We start from the raw sequence: 18,680 nt of genomic DNA on the forward strand, positions 1-18,680 counted from the left end.
TACTGTGTTAACTATTACCACATACATTCTCTAGCCAGTAGTGTACAGGAACTTCCAGTTACTACATCTGTACAGCAGTGTGTGATTTGTATTAACACTATTTGCTGGCCAAAATACAATAATTTTGCTGTTAAATTTCCATGATTTTCACTTTAGTTAATTTTCCAATGATTATTGGATATTCAGATGCTGTCTTCTTTAAAGTTGGCTTATGTATTCATTTGTATTTATTTGAAAGAGACAGAGATCTTCTATCTACTGATTTATTTCCCATTTGTCCATAATACCTGAGGGTGGGCTGAATTGAAGTCAGTGACGTAGAGCTTAATCCAAAGTTCTCGTATGGTTGACAGGGACCCAATTACTTGAGCCATACCTGCTGCTGCCCAGGTTGCGTATTAGCAGGAAGGTGAAATTAGAAGCAAACTTCAAACTCACATCCAGGTAGTCCAATATGGGGTACCCGCATCCTAAACAGCATCTTAAACACTGCACCAAATGTTTGAGATGTCTGCTAAAGACACTTTTCAGTTGTTTCTCTTTGTTTAATATCACAGTATATCCCAGTTGTGTATATGCATTATAAATCCACTCCTTCCAGGTATAAGCTTTTCTGTATGGTAGTAGGTTTTTTGTGACAATGTAAAAAAGATTTTTTAAAAAGGACTATGTTTGTCTTTTGATTTTTGCTGTTGCTATTTTTAAAGTTTTCTTTTGACTTGATCTCTTCCTTTCCTAAAGGTTTATGAAAGTTATTCCTTTGAAGAATTGCGTTTTGCATCACCAACTCCTAAGAGGTAAAGACTTTTTTTAACGAATAGCTAAACATATGTTTTCAGCTTTTTGCAACTAAAATCATACTGCATTCCAGCCTTATTTTGTGTGAGTTAATATCTTACAGCCTTTTAAAAAAATTTTCTAGTAGACTTTTTGCCCATATAGTGAAGTGTAAATTCACAGGTAAGATAATTATATTCAACTGTATGCTACCATTACTGCTAAGGTACTAGAGAAAGTAGTATGTTATAAGCATCGCCTATGCAGAATGCTTGGGGACAAAAGTGTGTCAGATACTGTTCGGGGGTTGTTCCTTTTTTAATTTGAATGGTTATGTAAAATTTACTAGTTGAACTGGCTCTAAACCAACGATCTGAAGTGCTCCAAAATGTGTTTTTCAGAGTTCTTAGGATCCTAGATTTTTTTTCAAAAATATACTTACTGATTTGAGAGACAGTGAATGAGAGGTCTCCCATCTATTGCTTCAGTCCCCAACTGGCCCCAGTGCCCAGGACTGAGTCAGGCTGAAGCCAAGTGCCAGGAACATCTTTCAGATCTCCCATCTGGGTATGGGGGCCCAAGCCCTGGCACCGTGTGCTGCTTTCCCACGTACATTAGCAGGTAATGGGATTATAAGAGGAACAGCTGGAATTTGAACTACCATCTGTGCCACAACTCCAGCCCCAGATTTTAGATTTTTGGTGTATAGATGTTCAACTTAAAAATAAACTGCCTTTGTTTAAAATTTTATGTTTATTCTTTTTTTTTTTTTGGTTATTTTTTCTTTTGCCCACTGAATTGTGAGAAAATTTCAGTGTGTTGTATTTACTTGGGCTTAATTTTTTGATTCCACAAGTAATTGTGGACTAAAGAGTTAAGAAGATATTTTTATTTTAGTATTTTGCTTATTGACTTGAAGTAGTTTTCAAAAATAATTGGGGAAAAAAAGTAGATGCATGATACTTGAAAGAGGTCATCTGCCTAGAATTTAGAGAAGGCCCTGAATCTGAGAAAGTATAATTACTTATAGATTTCATTGTTCTACATTTCACATGACTGGCTAAAAATTAGCAAGTTGTGTTGCCCTTTTTCTAATCAGTATGAATAGCAGTTGTGACATACAACCTAAAATGTTTTCTATCAGAGCAAAAACTTTCTAGCAAAGTTTTCAAAATTTATTTTTGCATGTAGGGAGGTAACATTTTTCCCTGACCTAATTATGGTTCCAAAATTTCACTACAGTGGAAGCATATAATTCTTATTAAGTAAATATGGTCAGGATAGATTTTTCAAAGCTTAGCTGCCTCGTGTGTCATGTAAATTAAGAACAAATTGACATTTGCTATCAAATAGGTCTTCATATACATAGGACATTTTAAGCCTGGTCAAGATAAGCTCTCAGCTAAGCTAATAATTACTCATTCATCTGATATTTGACAGATACTGTTACATGACCTAGGTACATTTTTGAAGAAGATAGCCATTGGGATAATATCTCATAGAATTTATATTCTTGGAAGAAATAAGCTATAGGTAATGCAACAAAGTCCTATCAATAAAAAGTTGATCTGATAGAAAAAGATGAAGAGGGGGACCAGTTGACAAAATGTTGCATGACAGGAGAGGCTGGTTTGCGATGTTACTTGACTTAACTGCTGGGTGGCAGTTGCCATGTCATGATTTGAGGAAAGGTCATTGTTGGCAGAAAAAAACCTGAGGTGAATGGAACTTGCAGTCTTTGAGGAACAGCTAGAAAGATAGTAGGGCTGGGCCAATGTTTGGTGCGGGAGTTAAGAATTTGCTTGCAGTGCTCACATCCCCTGTCACTGAATCTTTGCTCAAAACCTGGCTCTACTTCCAAGACAGCTTAGCCAGTGTTAATGCACACCTCACCAAGGCAGTAGGATCAAGTATTTAGGTTCCTGCTACTTACATGGTCGACCTTGATTTAACTTCCAACCCCAAACTTCATCTGCTGCATCCATTTGGAAGGTGAACCAGAAGTTGATAGATCTATGTGTCACTCTCTCTCTCTCTCCTTCCCTCCCTCTCATGCTCTCCCTTCTTCCTCCATTCCATAAAGTAAATAGAGAGTTGAGGATCAAGATTGTGAGCAAGATGGAAGGTGTTTGAAGATAGGGTCACAGAGCTAAACAAGATCTGTATTATATATGGTCTGGAAGGGTATATTAATGAATGGCTTTTCTTCCAAGAAAATTTGTGTAAGGTTTTATGTAGGAGGGTATCATGGTGTGATCTACAGCTTTGACAGATGCTTTCTGACTGCCTCTGGGGAATCAATTCTAGGGAATCAAGTGAAGCAACAGGAAGTTATGGAAAGTAATTGGGAATGAAAAAAATAGAATGTGTGATTACAGACAGTTCTTTAGGTAAAATAAGAAATGTGTGGCAGAAGAGATAATATGAGACCTTATTATAGAAGTCTATAATATCAAAGGAAGCTTCCGTTAGAATATGAGACTCTGAATTTGTTTACAGATGCAAATAAAGTGAGAGCAAATGGTGGTACATGAAAAAAACAAAATAATTGTAGCATGGAAAAGATATTCACTGCTCAAGAGGAAGGCTGGCTTTGGATACAATCCTGTATGTTCCCTTCATTGTAAAAGATAAGCAAATGGAAGTAGGCTTTTGAGTGGATTGGAATTTTGAGGGATGTGTCTGATTACTTTGGTTTTATCACTAAACAAAGGCAAAGTCATGATCAGCTGAGAGTAAGGATGAAGATTAGTGAGGCTTAAAGTAACAATGTCACATAGCGTAAATAATGTAAACAGAATTTAAATATGTGCTGAAATGTTATGGCATCTGCTGTTTAACTACAAATAAGTTTTCCAATATCTTTCTCGTTTTCAGACCCAGTGAGAATATGCTGATCCGTGTCAATAACGACGGTACTTACTGTGCAAATTGGACTCCAGGGGCTATTGGACTCTACACTATTCATGTTACCATTGATGGCATTGAAATAGGTATTTTTTTTTAAAGAGATCAGTTACATAGTGCAAAAGACTAGAATAAAAATCATCATCATTTTTAGTTTTGTCCACTAACCTACATCAGACACATGGATCAGTTTCATAATTTGTAGCTTGATTTCTTCCTTTAGTTGGTGTGTTCAGTAAGGCCTTAATGTTTTGTAATGACTCATGATCTCCTCTTAGGCCATATAGCTAGAATAGCTCCTTCCTTCCATGTGCTTGGTACTAGTTGAATATAATCCTCTGCAAGCCCTCTTCTCCCCTTCTCATATGTGTCTGTTTTCCTCTCCTGGCTTGAGCAGAGACCTTATTATTCATCTTTAGAATTCCCCATCTAGCTCAGTGCCCGGCTTATAATGTTGGTTAGCAAGGGTTGTTAAAGGAATAACTATTTTCTACCATTAAATTTGAAAAGCATATTGTTTTTTATTTGTGCATTTATCTTTTTCTTTTCTGTTTATAAACTGTATATTAGGATAGCCATAGACTGAAAAAACACCCATGTTTATTCATGTGCTGCTCAAAAGGAAAGATTTCCTCTGAACAGATGGACTTAGAAACTTGGTAGTGTTGGGATCTCGCCATCAACACTCATGCAGTCTGCTTTAGCATATTACAGATTCTGAGAAGCTTTGAGACTGGCACTCTTTTCAACTTTACTTTAGCCCCTTGTTATGAGACCTCTTGTTATGGGAAAAAAGGAAGAAATACTGTCAAGAATACTATTTGTCAAAGATATTCACCAAAAAAATTACATCATCATCAAACATATACAGACTTCTTTTTCTAAACAAAATAGTATTACAACTGTTTTAGCAATTACATTATGTTAGGCATTATAAATAATCTAGAGATGACTTAAAGTGCAGGAGAATGTACATAGGTTATATGCAAGTATTATAGCATTTTACAGTAAGGGACTTGAGCATCCATACATTTTAGAATCAAGGAGGTCCTCCTCCACATACACAAAAGTACCCATTGCAAAACCTGGCCCTAAATAGTTGGTTTTTGCTGTTGATGTACAGAAGTACTTCCCATTGATGTAATCAGATACAAAATTCTTCTATACCATTCTAGAGACTGTTATTCACAGCCTTTACTGTATTATTTTAACATCTTCAGCAAGCCTTCAGTTTAGCATGTTTGTTGTTTCTGAGCAAACTATTATTCAGGTAAGGCTATTCTTCTCTGCTAAAGGCTTTCAGAGAATTGCTTAGGTAAATGAAAGTTACATGAAGTATAATACAAGCAGTCACATACAAGGGATATAAGTTATAGCAAGGTTTCAATAGCAGAGGTAGTTAAGAATGCGTTTATGAAGATTTCTTTTTCTTTGAAAGTGATGATAAGATTTCAGTAGATTTTGAGAACTTTCTAACTCATCTAACAGTAGGGTGAAGGAAACTCTACCAAAGAAATATAAGAAAACTCCAGAACATTTGTGGGTTGTTTTTCTTTTGCTTTGCTTTGTTTTTTTGAGATGGGAATGAAGTTGACATAAATTCATTGCTTATTTAGAGTCATCCGTTGTATTCCCTACTGTTCCTTAATTCGGCATTCTCTCAGTGTCAGCAGGCTAGGACCTTGCTGAACTCTAGACAAAGGCAGATATTAACTCATTAATATAATTATGATAATAACTAAAATCCATTAATTCAGTATGTGTGTAATATACTTCTCACAATAACTCAGTGCTATAATCAGTCCCAATTCACAGATAAAAAAATAATTGAGACTCTGAAGTCAGCCAGTTAGTTGCAGAGGAAGATATCAAGCAGTCTAGTATAAAAACTTTAACTTACGACCATACTGGCATGGCTGGTCTCTGTCGGGCACACCACACTGCTTGTCAGTCATAGAGGTGGCAGGTGTCTGTAATGTCTGACGCTCTGCTCTGATGCTGCTATATAGCATTTAATCGCACCAGAGTTTCTTTCTCCATTAATTTGATTTTTTTCCATGTTACATGTTCCAAGTCAAAAATCTTTTTCTTGAAACATAGCAGTCCCTTAGAGTTGTGGGGCAGTTTTTCAAAATTTTCTTGATCTTTAGCCTGTTAATTAGCATAAAATGCAGGTATTTGATGTTTTAAAATAGCCTTGAATGTTTATAAAGCTAGTTTACAGAATCCTCCTCTTTTCTCAAACGTTATGATTCACTTCCTTTCCTTACAGATGCCGGTTTAGAAGTGAAAGTGAAAGATCCTCCAAAAGGAATGATTCCACCAGGAACGCAGCTGGTCAAACCAAAGACTGAACCTCAGCCAAATAAGGTCAGGGTAGGGTGAAATCAGAAGCTGGGCAGTTTACAATTTTTTCATTGACACATCAAAATGCACATCAAAGATGTAGTATTTTACTTGATTTCAGTATTCTAATTCTCTACTTTGTAATATATTAGGATATTGTATCATGGTAATGTTAATCATTTCATAGTATAGAACATAGCCTTTTTGGCTTTGTATACTGTGATTTAATTTATAAGAGTTAAATAATTAATGTTTTTGAAAATTTGTAATCAACAAAAAGTACTAAAATTAAGTATAAAAAGTATATAAATGATATATTGATGCTGTTAACAAAAATTAATAAATGATAATCTAAAAGGAAGTACATATGAAACTGCTTTTTGAAAATAAAGCATTGGTAATGGAATTTATTTTTCTTAAAGAAAAAGAATGCTTCATTTATCCTTTTATGTCTTTGTTATCCTTTTATTATGTATTCAGAAAAGATTATAAACACTTATTAGTAATTTATTTTTTTCCAATAATATTTCAATACTGTTAAATTTTGTTGTTATAACCAGACCACTGTTATTTGTACAGGAAAACCAAATAAAAATAATTTTAGAAACTTTCTCTGAATTATAATTCTTTCTATCTTCATGTAAGAAGTCTGGTTCTTTTTCCTGTCTCATTGTCTATGTTGGCCTTTTTCAGGTTCGAAAATTTGTGGCAAAGGACAGTGCCGGGCTCCGCATCCGCAGTCACCCATCTCTTCAGAGTGAGCAGATTGGCATAGTGAAAGTGAATGGAACAATCACTTTTATTGACGAGGTAATTCATGAAGATACTCCCGCTAATCAATTTTGGAAACAAAGCACAATAAGATTTTTTTTTAAGATATATTTATTTTTGTTGGAAAGCCACATGTACAAAGAGAAGAGACAGAGAGGAAGATCTTCTATCTAATGATTCACTCCTCAAGTGGCCACAAAGGCCAGAGCTGAGCCCATCTGAAGCCAGGAACCAGGAGCTTCTTCCTGATCTCCCACATGGGTGCAGGGTCCCAGGGATTTAGGCTGTTCTCGATTGCTTTCCCACGGCACAGGCAGGGAGCTGGGTGGGAAGCGGGGCTACCAGGACACAAACTGGTGCCCAAATGGGATTCCAGTGCATGTAAGGTGAGGACATTAGCCACTAAGCTACCATACCAGGCCTGCACAATAAGATTTTTAAAGTTTTCTTTTAAGAATGTATTTAAGCCACTTGAGAAATTTTCTTAAATTATTTTGCAGAACGTGTTATTTCAGTTCAAAATATTTATCAGGCAAAGAAAGCTAAAATTTCACACTGGAAAATAATGTAATATAGTGAGAACCTGTACAAATACTGAAAATGTGTATTGTTTTTCATTCTTTACAATACCAGTTTTGGATTTTTTTGTATTGTTTTACCTTCTAACTATATTTACCAAGTAATATAAGCGTGTAACGTCTGATTAATAAAATCTAAATTTAGGGAAGGACTTGTTTTCTTTTGGGAAGCATCCTGTTTTGCTGTTTGTTTATATTAGAGTGTGGTTTCTTTGTACTTCTACTCAAAGTGAAATTGTTTTTATAATCTCACCATAGAACTTACATTGTTTTGTCATTCCTGAGACTTTTTTGCCTAGAGGCTCTGAAACTTACCTTCTGGGAAAACTGAGTACTTAATGGGCAGGTCCACTGTGATCTGTCCACTTTGTAACCTTGCAGAGCTGTCTGTCTCCCAGGATTCAGGAAGGCATGGGTTGTTTATTTCCCATAGATCCACAATGATGACGGTGTATGGCTGAGACTGAATGATGAGACCATAAAGAAGTACGTTCCTAACATGAATGGGTACACTGAAGCCTGGTGCCTGTCTTTTAACCAACATCTTGGCAAGAGCCTGCTGGTCCCTGTTGACGTAAGTAAAAGGTGGTTTTGAAAAGCCTGCTAGGTGCACTCTGTACTCATTTCAGGACTTTTAACATGCAATTAAATAACTTTTACTTTGTAAATGCTTGAATCTTTAAGGGCTTCTGTGTAATGGAAATGGAGTTTGGCAGTTAAGTATAAATCTTGATGCTTGTTATGACCCATCACGGGCAGGAAGTAGTATATTAAACAAGGCCTACTGAATTCCATTCAAAGAGGCAGGGAATGAGAGTGGTTGCATTTTTTTTTCCTTATTATTTACATTATTATTTTGAATTCCAAACTGAAATGTATGGATTCAGGATTACTCTATATTGAAAAAGTATAAATGTTTATACGTGTGTTGGCATTTTGTAATTCTCTTGTGTCTCTGAGTGTTTCTGAACTTAGACAATACTATAGAAAATGAGTGTATAAGGTAACTATATTGTATTAAATTATTTGGCATATATTACATTTACTTTTCTTGATATTGCAGAATAATGTTCTTTATAGCAGTGGTTGTATAGGATTCTCTGGGGGAAAAATATTGGGACTTCTATTTGTATTTACTTTTCTTTTTATTTTTTGTATATATTTTGTTACTCCACATGCTCACACACACTACTAACAAGTATGGTAAAGTATTAGCCTACTGCTTTACAGAAATGAAACTCAATAATACAAATATAAAACGTTAATTTTAAAATCCAAATCTTAAAGTTTTCTCAATTTGTTGTTTGCAGTTAAAAGCCAAGAGGATTTTAACCCCTTGGAAAAGAGGGACTGACTCTCTGGAAAAAAATAGCTCTTTATTATCCCAAGAGTTGGCCTTATAAAGTTAGAAATCATTACTGTAACCAAATATTCTTGAGGATGTCAACAAATGTGTCTTGAATAAGATAGCTATAATTACTATTTTATATAACTTTATTTTAATGAAGTTAGACCTTTGAAGATTGTACTGTGGGATATTTACCTCCATCCCTAATAAAAGTATTACTTTGTATTATCTTTTCTGCCTTTGCCATTTCAGGTTTTTTTATTTTTTGTTGGTTGGTTAGTTTTTTTGGACTGCTTCGTTCTCTCATTTGAGGAGGTCTTTCTGGAAGGGGAAGATATTCGTAGATAAGAGAATAAGCAGGGTAGAATAGGAGTTCAAGAGTACAATGTGCTGTAGTTTTAAATCCCGTGATTTGTGTTCTTTGATGCCTTTTTCCCATCCGTTCACAACTTGTAGTATACTCTGTGGTGTGTGTTTGCGCATGTGTCTTGTGGCTATACTAACTTTATTTGCTTCTTTAAAAGTTTTATATAGAGGGAGCATGTTTCATGTGTTTCATATATATACTTTTAAAAGCGTAGATACTTCTCACTCTACCCTTTCTCCCTCCCTTTCTTACTTTCACCCTCTCTCCTTTTAATTTTCTTTTTTTTTTTAAAAAAAAAAAATTTATTTATTTTATTACAGTCAGATATACAGAGGAGGAGAGACAGAGAGGAAGATCTTCCATCCGGTGATTCACTCCCCAAATGAGCCGCAACGGGCCGGTGCGTGCCGATCCGAAGCCAGGAACCAGGAACCTCTTCCAGGTCTCCCACGCGGGTGGAGGGTCCCAGTGCTCTGGGCCGTCCTCAACTGCTTTCCCAGGCCACAAGCAGGGAGCTGGATGGGAAGTGGAGCTGCTGGGACACGAACTGGTGCCCATATGGGATCCCGGGGCGTTGAAGGCGAGGACTTTAGCCGCTAGACCACGCCGCCAGGCCCTTAATTTTCTTTTAATTTTTACAATGACATGTTTCCAATTTTCTTTTTAACTACAAGCTTATTACTTGTTGAACTATTTATGTAATACAGTCTTAAGGTCAGCGAGAGAAGGGCAGTAACAAAATTTGGAGTGAGCCTTAGAAACATTGCATGGTTTTACTGGAGTGCGAATGAAGAGGTTCTCTGACTTAGTGGAAGAAATCTACTTTCAGAATATTAAACAACAGAAAGTAAATTGAAGGTACTTTTGTTTTTCTCTAGATTTCCTTTAAGGAATAATGTGAGTTTGGCAAGGCAGAGGTTATTTTATTTTTTGTGAAGTAGAAGGGCAAAAACAAAAGCTTTCATCCACTAATTTATTTCAAATATCTGCCATGATAGAGGCTATCTAAAGCTGAAACTGAGAACTGGGATCTCAACCAATGTCTCAACCAATGTCACACTCAAGTGTGAAATATAGGCTTCTTAACCCCTGTGGCAGTGCCCTTCTCATATTGCTCCGTCTCTTTTTATTTACATCTTTTTTAAAGTCTTTTATTTATTTGAAACGGAGAATTACTGAGAGTGAAAGACGGTGATTTTCCATCTTCTGGTGTACTACCCAAATGGTTACAACAGCCAGTGCCACAACCTGCAGGCTTATCTCCCATGTGTTTGGCAGATGACAGAGCACTTTGGCCATCTTCCAGTGCTTTCCTGGGTGTGCTAAGAGAGAGCTACATCAGAAGTGGAGCAGTGGGACTCAAACCAGCAGCTTCATAGGATGCCAGTGTTGCAGGCAGAGGATGAATGGGCTGCTCCACAACACCAGGCCCAGAAGACTCATTTTTATAAATCTGCACCATAAACTAAATTTTTAACTCGCTAGCAATAGTTCTATTTAAATACTACTACTTTGTAACAAAACATTGAAGAAAATATTGGTGCCCTCATTTGGCTTTAAGTGTGGTTTTACTGGTTTTGTTCTTTAATATTGTTAGAGTTTAGAGATTAAATAGCACTTAATAATAAGATAATAATAACATCAAATAGCATCAGATGTTCTATTATAACTGGTTTTCAAAAATATTTTAAGAATAGCATTAGAGAGATGGTGAATATAGATAACTTATGAAATATTCATTATCTCTTGTAATTACTGTCCTTTTTAGGACATATCTTAAAATTTTATGTCTATTTCATTGTTTATCTAGAATACTTTCATTTGCTTTTCTAGTATTTTTCTCATTTATTGCACTCAATTGTGGAGGATTTTCTTGGTGCTTCCCAATAATTCATTAATTACTCATTAATAATCATTTATTTAAATTGTTATATAATTACCATTGCTTCTCCTAGGAAATGACATTTGACAAGGTCTTGAAAAGTTAACAGGAAAAAGTGAAGGAATTTCTCAAGTGAATCAAATGTCCAAAGTTAGGGAGACAAATTGGGTTGTAAATTGGTGAATGGTTGCAATAGTGAAACAAAGAATTGTGGGTAGAGAACAAACAAGTGCTGGAGACATTAAATTACCCTCTGCCTTCTAAGGTGGCACTTGGTCTGCAGAAGTGGAAAAGGCATACTTCTTTCTCCAATGGCACAGAACTCTTTTTCTTGCTATTTGTGTTTGTATAACTACCATTTCAGTTTTGAAGTCTCAAAAAAATAAGAACTCATTAAAGAACCCTTCTTACTCATTTTGGTTTTTTTCTACAGTATTAAATATTATACTTGCTCATAGTAGATTTTCAACATTTGTTGGTGGTTATAATTCCTTGCGTTTGATATGATCATTTTGCTTAAAAGATTTCGTAGCACAAACACACTGCTTAGTTTTCTAACTTAATTTTCTGTGTAATTTTCATGATTTAGTATATTATCATTCCCATTTTTCCAGTGAGGAAACATAGCTACTCCCTGAAGATCACAATAGAAAGTATATAGAGCTGGTATTGAAACTGAGGTTGGTGAGATTCCAAAGCATATGTCCCCATATGCTTTGATCTAGTATAGAGGTAAGGAATGACTATAGATATGAAAGTAAATACAACTCTGTATTTCTTCAGATTCTTGAGATGCAAATGAAAAGCATGCTAAGTATTAACGGTGACATAAATCAGTCTGAGAGTGCACCTGGAGAATGTTGATTTTTTTTATTATTAAAAAATGTAAGAATTTTCCCTGGTTCTTTTCTGGGATGCAGTACGAAATAGGACCTAAAGACTGGGGCTGTCACCTTGTAGAATATTTCATATATTAGGGAAGACACAAGTAAAATAATGGAGAGCCACATGACATGACATATATGGCATGAAAGACATTTGAATACTTAGAATCAAAACCTTAACTTGAAAAAACAAGTTTATGTCTGTGATTAAAAAAAAGTTAGTGATTTGAAACTTACATGCCCAATTCATTTGAAGCTTTGTTAAAATTGAAGTCTTTCAACTGCTGATTTCTTACAAAAAAAAAAAATTAAAGAGCTCTTTTTTTTAAAAAAGATTTATTATTTTTATTGGAAAGGCGGATATATATAGAGGAGGAGAGACAGAGAGGAAGATCTTCCATCCGGTGATTCACTCCCCAAGTGAGCCGCAATGGCCGGTGCGTGCCGATCCGAAGCCGGGAACCTGGAACCTCCTCCAGGTCTCCCACGCGGGTGTGGGGTCCCAAGGCTTTGGGCCGTTCTCAACTGCTTTCCTGGGCCACACGCAGGGAGCTGGATGGGAAGTGGAGCTGCCGGGATTAGAACCGGCATCCATATGGGATCCCGGGTCACTCAGGGCGAGGACTTTAGCCACTAGGCCACGCCGATGGACCCCAAAGAGCTCTTTTAAGATTGAGAAGGAAGTTGAATGGAGTGAAGCTTATACATAAGAGAAGTCAGTGATAAAACCTACAGCAGCATTGTAAGGCATCTTTATGATCCACATGTTATCTGAATTGCTGCAAGAACATTTTCAGTCATTGAACTTATAAGTTTATACACAATAATTTCTGTTCTATCATTTGGTGATTTCCCTCATCGTATTATCCAGTATGATTCTTAAAAATGCTGGGTTGTTTTGTTTTCTTTTGTTTTTGTGTTTTATGGCCAAATTCATTCTTTGGGATACTTAATTCCTGACAATATCAGCTTTAACACATCCACAATATCATTGTTTCATTTTGTTAATAGGTTTTGGTATGTGTGCATATAATCTATCTTTTTAAATGCAATAATTTTTTGCTTAAAATAGTATTCGTAAATATGCTATCTTTAAATGGTTATAAATAGTCTCTATTTTTTAGCTTAGCATTTAAGTTTCCTAAAGAGAATGCTAGGCAACAACTAAAGTAATACCATAATTTTATATATTGTGTATGTTACGTTTAATTTCTCAAGGTTATTTTGTTTTACTTTTAAATTGTCAGTTATTGCTCTGTGCTTATGTAGCACATTGAAAATTTTGTTCAGCATGAGCATTTAGCATGTTTCATCATACTACAAGATTATTGGCTTGTTAAATCTTCTGTATCTTGCTAGATTATCATTTTGGAGTAGCATCTTAGTATTTGTTCATATAGTTAGATTTTTAATATATACTTTAGTTGTCTAATTGTCTTGATAGTACTTGTATTTGCTTGAAATAGCATTTGGAGGCAATCAATTTTCAAGCCTAATTTTAGGCTAAAATATTTCTGAATTTTCAGAGAAAGCTATTGAAGTTTATCTTATTTTTAAACTCCATTTCCTGTTTTGTCAGTTTTTGAAGTGTAATTACTACATATTTATTAGGAGACTACATCTTGAAAATAAACTTACAGTAAATTACGTGGACTAAGAATTCCTGCAATTGCAGAAGAAAAGCATAAACATCAAATTTGAATTCATATGTAATAAAAACTGTTTTATTGATAACATTACCATGCTTTATACTTACATTACTTTTCAGGAAAAAAATTAGCATGTGCTTGTTATTGACTGATGAAGCACTTGATTTTGCCCATCGAAATTAAGCACAGATATAAAATACATTAGTCACCACATTGCTTCCTTTTCATTAGCTTTTATCTGGATTGCTTCTTACATTATTTCTGATAGTAGAATAGTTTATATAAAAAATGGAGCATGCTGAAGAATGCTTGATGCTGTTTTATGTCTAAGGGTCTGCACCACTGTTCTTTCTATGTGATGGAGAAAAATCATTGAGCAAATACGCCACAAATTTTTATCCATAGATATGAATGAATCAGGAAACACTTTTTTTTCCTAAAAAAATAGCATTTCAAAGTCCATTGCAATGCTTTCCCCTTTTCACAAAAAGAAAGGATCTTATTCATTAACCTTTTGAGAAATAAGGAGGAAGAGAAATATTGGCTTTTGATTTTAATTTGCTTTTATTTATAGGCATATTATTATAAAAACTTTTTTCTGGATTTTATGTCTTGTATTTCTGAGTTAGCATTTGTGTATGTTTGTGGGTATCAACATTCATTGAAACCCATATGTACATTGAAAAAAACATAACTAGTGAGTAGTAAATGAATTTTTATTGTCTGAAGTAACTTACAATTGGTTGTGGACTGTGATGTATCCTTTGTTTTGAAGTCTTAGATGATTATAGATATTTCAACTGTCCTCTTTTTTTTCTGAAACAACCTTTTATCAAAATTTTATGAGAAGTAAAATTTCACATTGCTACTCAAAAATTTAGGAACAGATTTATAAAATGATGTATGTATGTGCAAAAACGTTAAGACATTTTTTGAAAATGTTAACAATTTCCAGCTACATGATCATTAAAAAAATTTAACATTTTCAGACCTTAACATATATATCCTTAATGTTCTGTGCATTTCCTAAACTTTGAGATGGAGAAAAGTAGGCCTGACATTAGGGAAAATGTTCAGACTTTTATTTGCATATTGCATATTGCCTTCCAAACATTTCCAAATGATTTTTCTATTTATAGAGCAGAAGAAAGTTGAAAAATAACTTAGATTTTTAAATTTTATTTTTACTATTTTATTTTTGTGCTTGATATGCTGCATGCCGTTGTCATTGTAATAGTTGCATTTTCTATACGATCTGCATTCGAAATTTCATTATGAAAGAGCAGACTGTTTTCTGTCGTAAAACGTATATATCCTGAAATAAGGATCTTTAAGGTATCCTTGCATTGGTTGTCTCAAGATTTATAATGTTGTCTGGCTCTTAATTCTAGTAAATGGCATGACACACTATATCCGTGGAGAGCTTTTGACAAAAACTTATTATTTAACAGAATTTTTCTTGATCTGTGGTTTACTCAGGTGGCTTCAGTTTCCCTTTAGTACAATAACATTTCTGTCTTGGTACTAGAATACAGAAAAATGTTATTACTGTGAACGCATCTTCTGCAGTTGATATCCTGTTCCCTTTCTTTGTTGATATTTCTCTTTCTTAAACTTTGTCGCTCAGAATATCTTTAATGCTAGCCAAGGAGTCAGGGATTTGGACGTATTTGCATGGACTTCCAAAGCTTTTTTCCCCCAGGTGAGTTAATTGTAAGGAACAATAATGTGCTTTTCAGGTATTTCAACATGTGTAACAATTTTTGCATCATCTCTTTAATTCTTTTTCAGATTAATAAAATATTATTTTGCCAATAAAAGATGTGTGAAGTGCTGCAGTTGTTTCGTCTCTGTTCCTAGCAATAGCTTAAAAGAAACTTTCACATAACCAGAAAGTTGCTGCATTTGTTTTGTTCTGCCACAGTAGTTTCCAATTTAGCTATTTCAAAATGAATTTTCCTAGGTAGCACTGTGCTGACCTATGGTTTCTGTTTTTCCACTGTCTGCTCCACATTTAGATGTTCATCTGAGATTAGAGTGGGAATGGAGGGAGAAAAAGATATTAAAGCTCACTGATTTCACATACTGGTACCCAAGGCTTACATTTTGGATTAGTTCACATCTATATTTTAGGACTGCTTGAGAATGACAGACATGGTTGTATGATCTGTTGTTCCGTTATTTTTTATACTAGATAGTTTTAAAATGTTATATAAACTTTGTTTACAATTATCAATTTGTGTGACACATTATAAAAAAGTTAACTGTTTTATACTTCATATATATTACCTTACAGTGAATTGTTTGGAATCATTAGTTTTGCAAAGACTTGTAATGTTATCCTGACGCATCTGAAGTTGTTATTGTTACAAAGTTATTAGATATGAATGAAATTTCTCTTTCACAAAGTCTGTGTATATTTAGATTTTGTAATTGCTACAATTTTAGTAGAAGCAAATAAACTAAAACATTTCTCTTCCAACTATGAAATAATGTGATGTGCTTAATAGATCATTCACAACTAAACATTTTAAATGGTCATTAAAACCATTTTGCATACAGTAGTACTATCTGAAGTGTCCATATATTTTACAATCAATTTTTATCTGAAATGCTGTATGTAGATATACGTACATGTAGGTTTTACAGATACGTGTGCATGGCTCTATGAAATACATATTTTATTTTCATTTGTAAATCAAGCTAAAGTTTCAAGTACTTAAAATTCTCTTTTCAAATTAACAATATGTAATTAAATTCTATTGCTGAATACAATACACTAATTGTAATACATGTAAATAAGTTAATGTTCCCTCGTATGTATTTTTATGTATTTACTCAAGTAAAAATCAAAGAGATTTAGAAAACATTATAGAAATATTCATGGTGGATTTTCCTGAACAAGCATCTATTGAATTAATAAAATGACAAGTACACAGAATCCACTTGTTTAACTTCAGGGTTTTATTGGTAATATTAGTCTGCTTTGTATACCTATCTCTTAATATGAAATACTTATAAAAAATAGAACTACTCAGTATAATTTTGCCTTGTATGTTAGGTTTCCAAATACTCTACTCACAATATTAATCAGTGTTAATTGTATCCCATTGTGGTTATCTTTTACTCAGTTTGAATGTTAACTAATTTGTAGTTTCCATGCTGTTGTAAAAATGTGCTTATGAATTTTTTAAGGCATTGTAATGGTAATAGAACAGCCCCTGGTGTAAATATTAGTTTATATTTGTGTGGTGAGAAAATAAGGAAAGCTTACTTCTCTTAATTACATTCTCAGAGGGAGCAGTTTCAGCATAGCATTCAGGATAGTCGGAAAATTTAGGACAGGTTTTTGAATTTCAGAAATGACTTTTCAATATTATAAATTGAAATACATTGTTTTCTTTAAATGCACCATTGATGTTCTCCTTTCTGTTCTACTAAAAGCATAATCTCTTCCTATCTTTAATGTATCTGTATAGTAATAGCCTAGCAAATCTAGCAAGACACTCTCATTTATATTATGTTGAGAAAGTCTTAATTATTAAAAGTCTTTAAAGCATTCATGTTTCATTCATAGCTAGCAACTATAAATATATTTATAGTTTTTATACATATATATATTTATATATATATTTTTTAATATGTTTTTATACATATTTTTCATCATTGTCACCTCTTTTGATACTTAAGTCTCCAGTGTCCTGATAGCTATTTTTCTATATGAGAAAATTTTTGAAGTGGAAACAAGTGTTTATGTTTTGCTCATATCAACATATAGTAATGCTGTAATAATGCTACCAAATTTTTCACATGATTCATGTAGTAAGTATTTTGTTAAATACTACATTAGATGATGAAAGTGAAGTCAAGCACTGCTGTGCTGTATTTCTCAAGTTGTGGTCAAAAGCCTGAGATGCAGTTTTTCATCTGCTACACTTTGTATTTCATAATTTTTATTTTAAATATAATTTAGTGATATAAAATTTAAAGACTTTTCTTACAATAGGGATATTAACTGGCAAGTTATCTTTATATGTTCTCACTGTTGATTATCAATATTATAATTTTTAATATTGTAGACTTCATATGCAAACTATTACTAGAAGGATTTTGAAAGTGGTAATTAATTATATTTTGTTTATTGTTTTTTTTTCCTATTCAAATTTCCAGGAACCTAAAACTAATACTGATGACTTTTTCAAAGACGTAAACAGCTGCTGCCCACAGGAAGCAACGATGCAAGAACAGGACATGCCATTCTTGCGAGGAGGGCCAGGCATGTACAAGGTAGTGAAGACCGGCCCTTCAGGTCACAACATCAGAAGCTGCCCTAACCTTAGAGGTATCCCAATTGGAATGTTAGTTCTGGGAAACAAAGTCAAAGCAGTGGGAGAGGTATGGATTCTTGTAGCTTCATGCCTTCTATGATACTCATTTCTATATAATGCAACCAAAGCATCCATTTCTTCTAAAGACTTATCTTTTCTGTACCAGGTTTTAAAAATGTTAATGCCTTTGTCTTGACTCCTATTGAAAATGCTAACTTGATTTTTTGCGTGTGTGCTTACTTTCTAGTAATGTTATTCTCATAATTGTCACTATGAAAGCAGCGTTCATATTGACAAGTGATTTTTTTACTGTGTATTTAAATGTTAAGTATTTGCATGCATCTCTTCATGATTACAAATGTACTGTCATGGATTATCAGCATTTAAAATACTTAATGTGAATCAAAATGGTGATGTGATCTGATACAAAGGATTTGGGTTTTTGTTTTTTTTTTTTTTCCTCCCGTGTTTATAGGTCTCACTGAAGTCCTGAGCAAATAAATTTACTTTTAGGCCAATGTGGCATTTGTCCCAGCTGACAAGCTTAAAGATGTAGTGTGTCATGCTATTTCTCAGTGTCAGGTTCATTTTCAAGTTGTACTATAGGTACTATCAACCTAAATAATATCTGCATTTTGTATGTAAAAAGGGAAAAAATGATCCGTATGATTTTAGTGATGCTTAAAGTTGTTTATTGGTTATCTTTTTGTACTTTAAAATTATTCTTTTAACCAGAGAATTAAATGAGCAGTGTTTTGCAGAACTTTTTATTCATTTCTATTACCTCACGCTGTGGTCTTAATTTCAGAAACTGGTTTCATGATAGCAGTATATTGGAATGAT

At 34.0% G+C, this 18,680-nt stretch overlaps 1 protein-coding gene across 17 annotated transcripts in view; it reads left to right on the forward strand.

Annotated features, from left to right (window-relative positions):
• Positions 1–18,680, forward strand: part of MYCBP2 (MYC binding protein 2) — a 217,510-nt gene that overhangs the window by 133,686 nt on the left and 65,144 nt on the right. For 14 of the 17 annotated variants that reach the window (XM_058670605.1, XM_058670592.1, XM_058670593.1 and 11 more), the window contains 7 exons: positions 742–797; positions 3,655–3,770; positions 5,957–6,054; positions 6,724–6,840; positions 7,813–7,953; positions 15,137–15,211; positions 17,680–17,904. In XM_058670605.1, coding sequence (XP_058526588.1) covers positions 742–797; positions 3,655–3,770; positions 5,957–6,054; positions 6,724–6,840; positions 7,813–7,953; positions 15,137–15,211; positions 17,680–17,904 — 828 coding nt within the window. The remainder of the gene's footprint in view (positions 1–741; positions 798–3,654; positions 3,771–5,956; positions 6,055–6,723; positions 6,841–7,812; positions 7,954–15,136; positions 15,212–17,679; positions 17,905–18,680) is intronic. The other 3 variants (XM_004577417.4, XM_058670595.1, XM_058670601.1) reach the window with 1 other exon arrangement.

This window comes from Ochotona princeps, chromosome 12 (genome assembly GCF_030435755.1).
Source record: "Ochotona princeps isolate mOchPri1 chromosome 12, mOchPri1.hap1, whole genome shotgun sequence".
NCBI lineage: Eukaryota > Metazoa > Chordata > Mammalia > Lagomorpha > Ochotonidae > Ochotona > Ochotona princeps.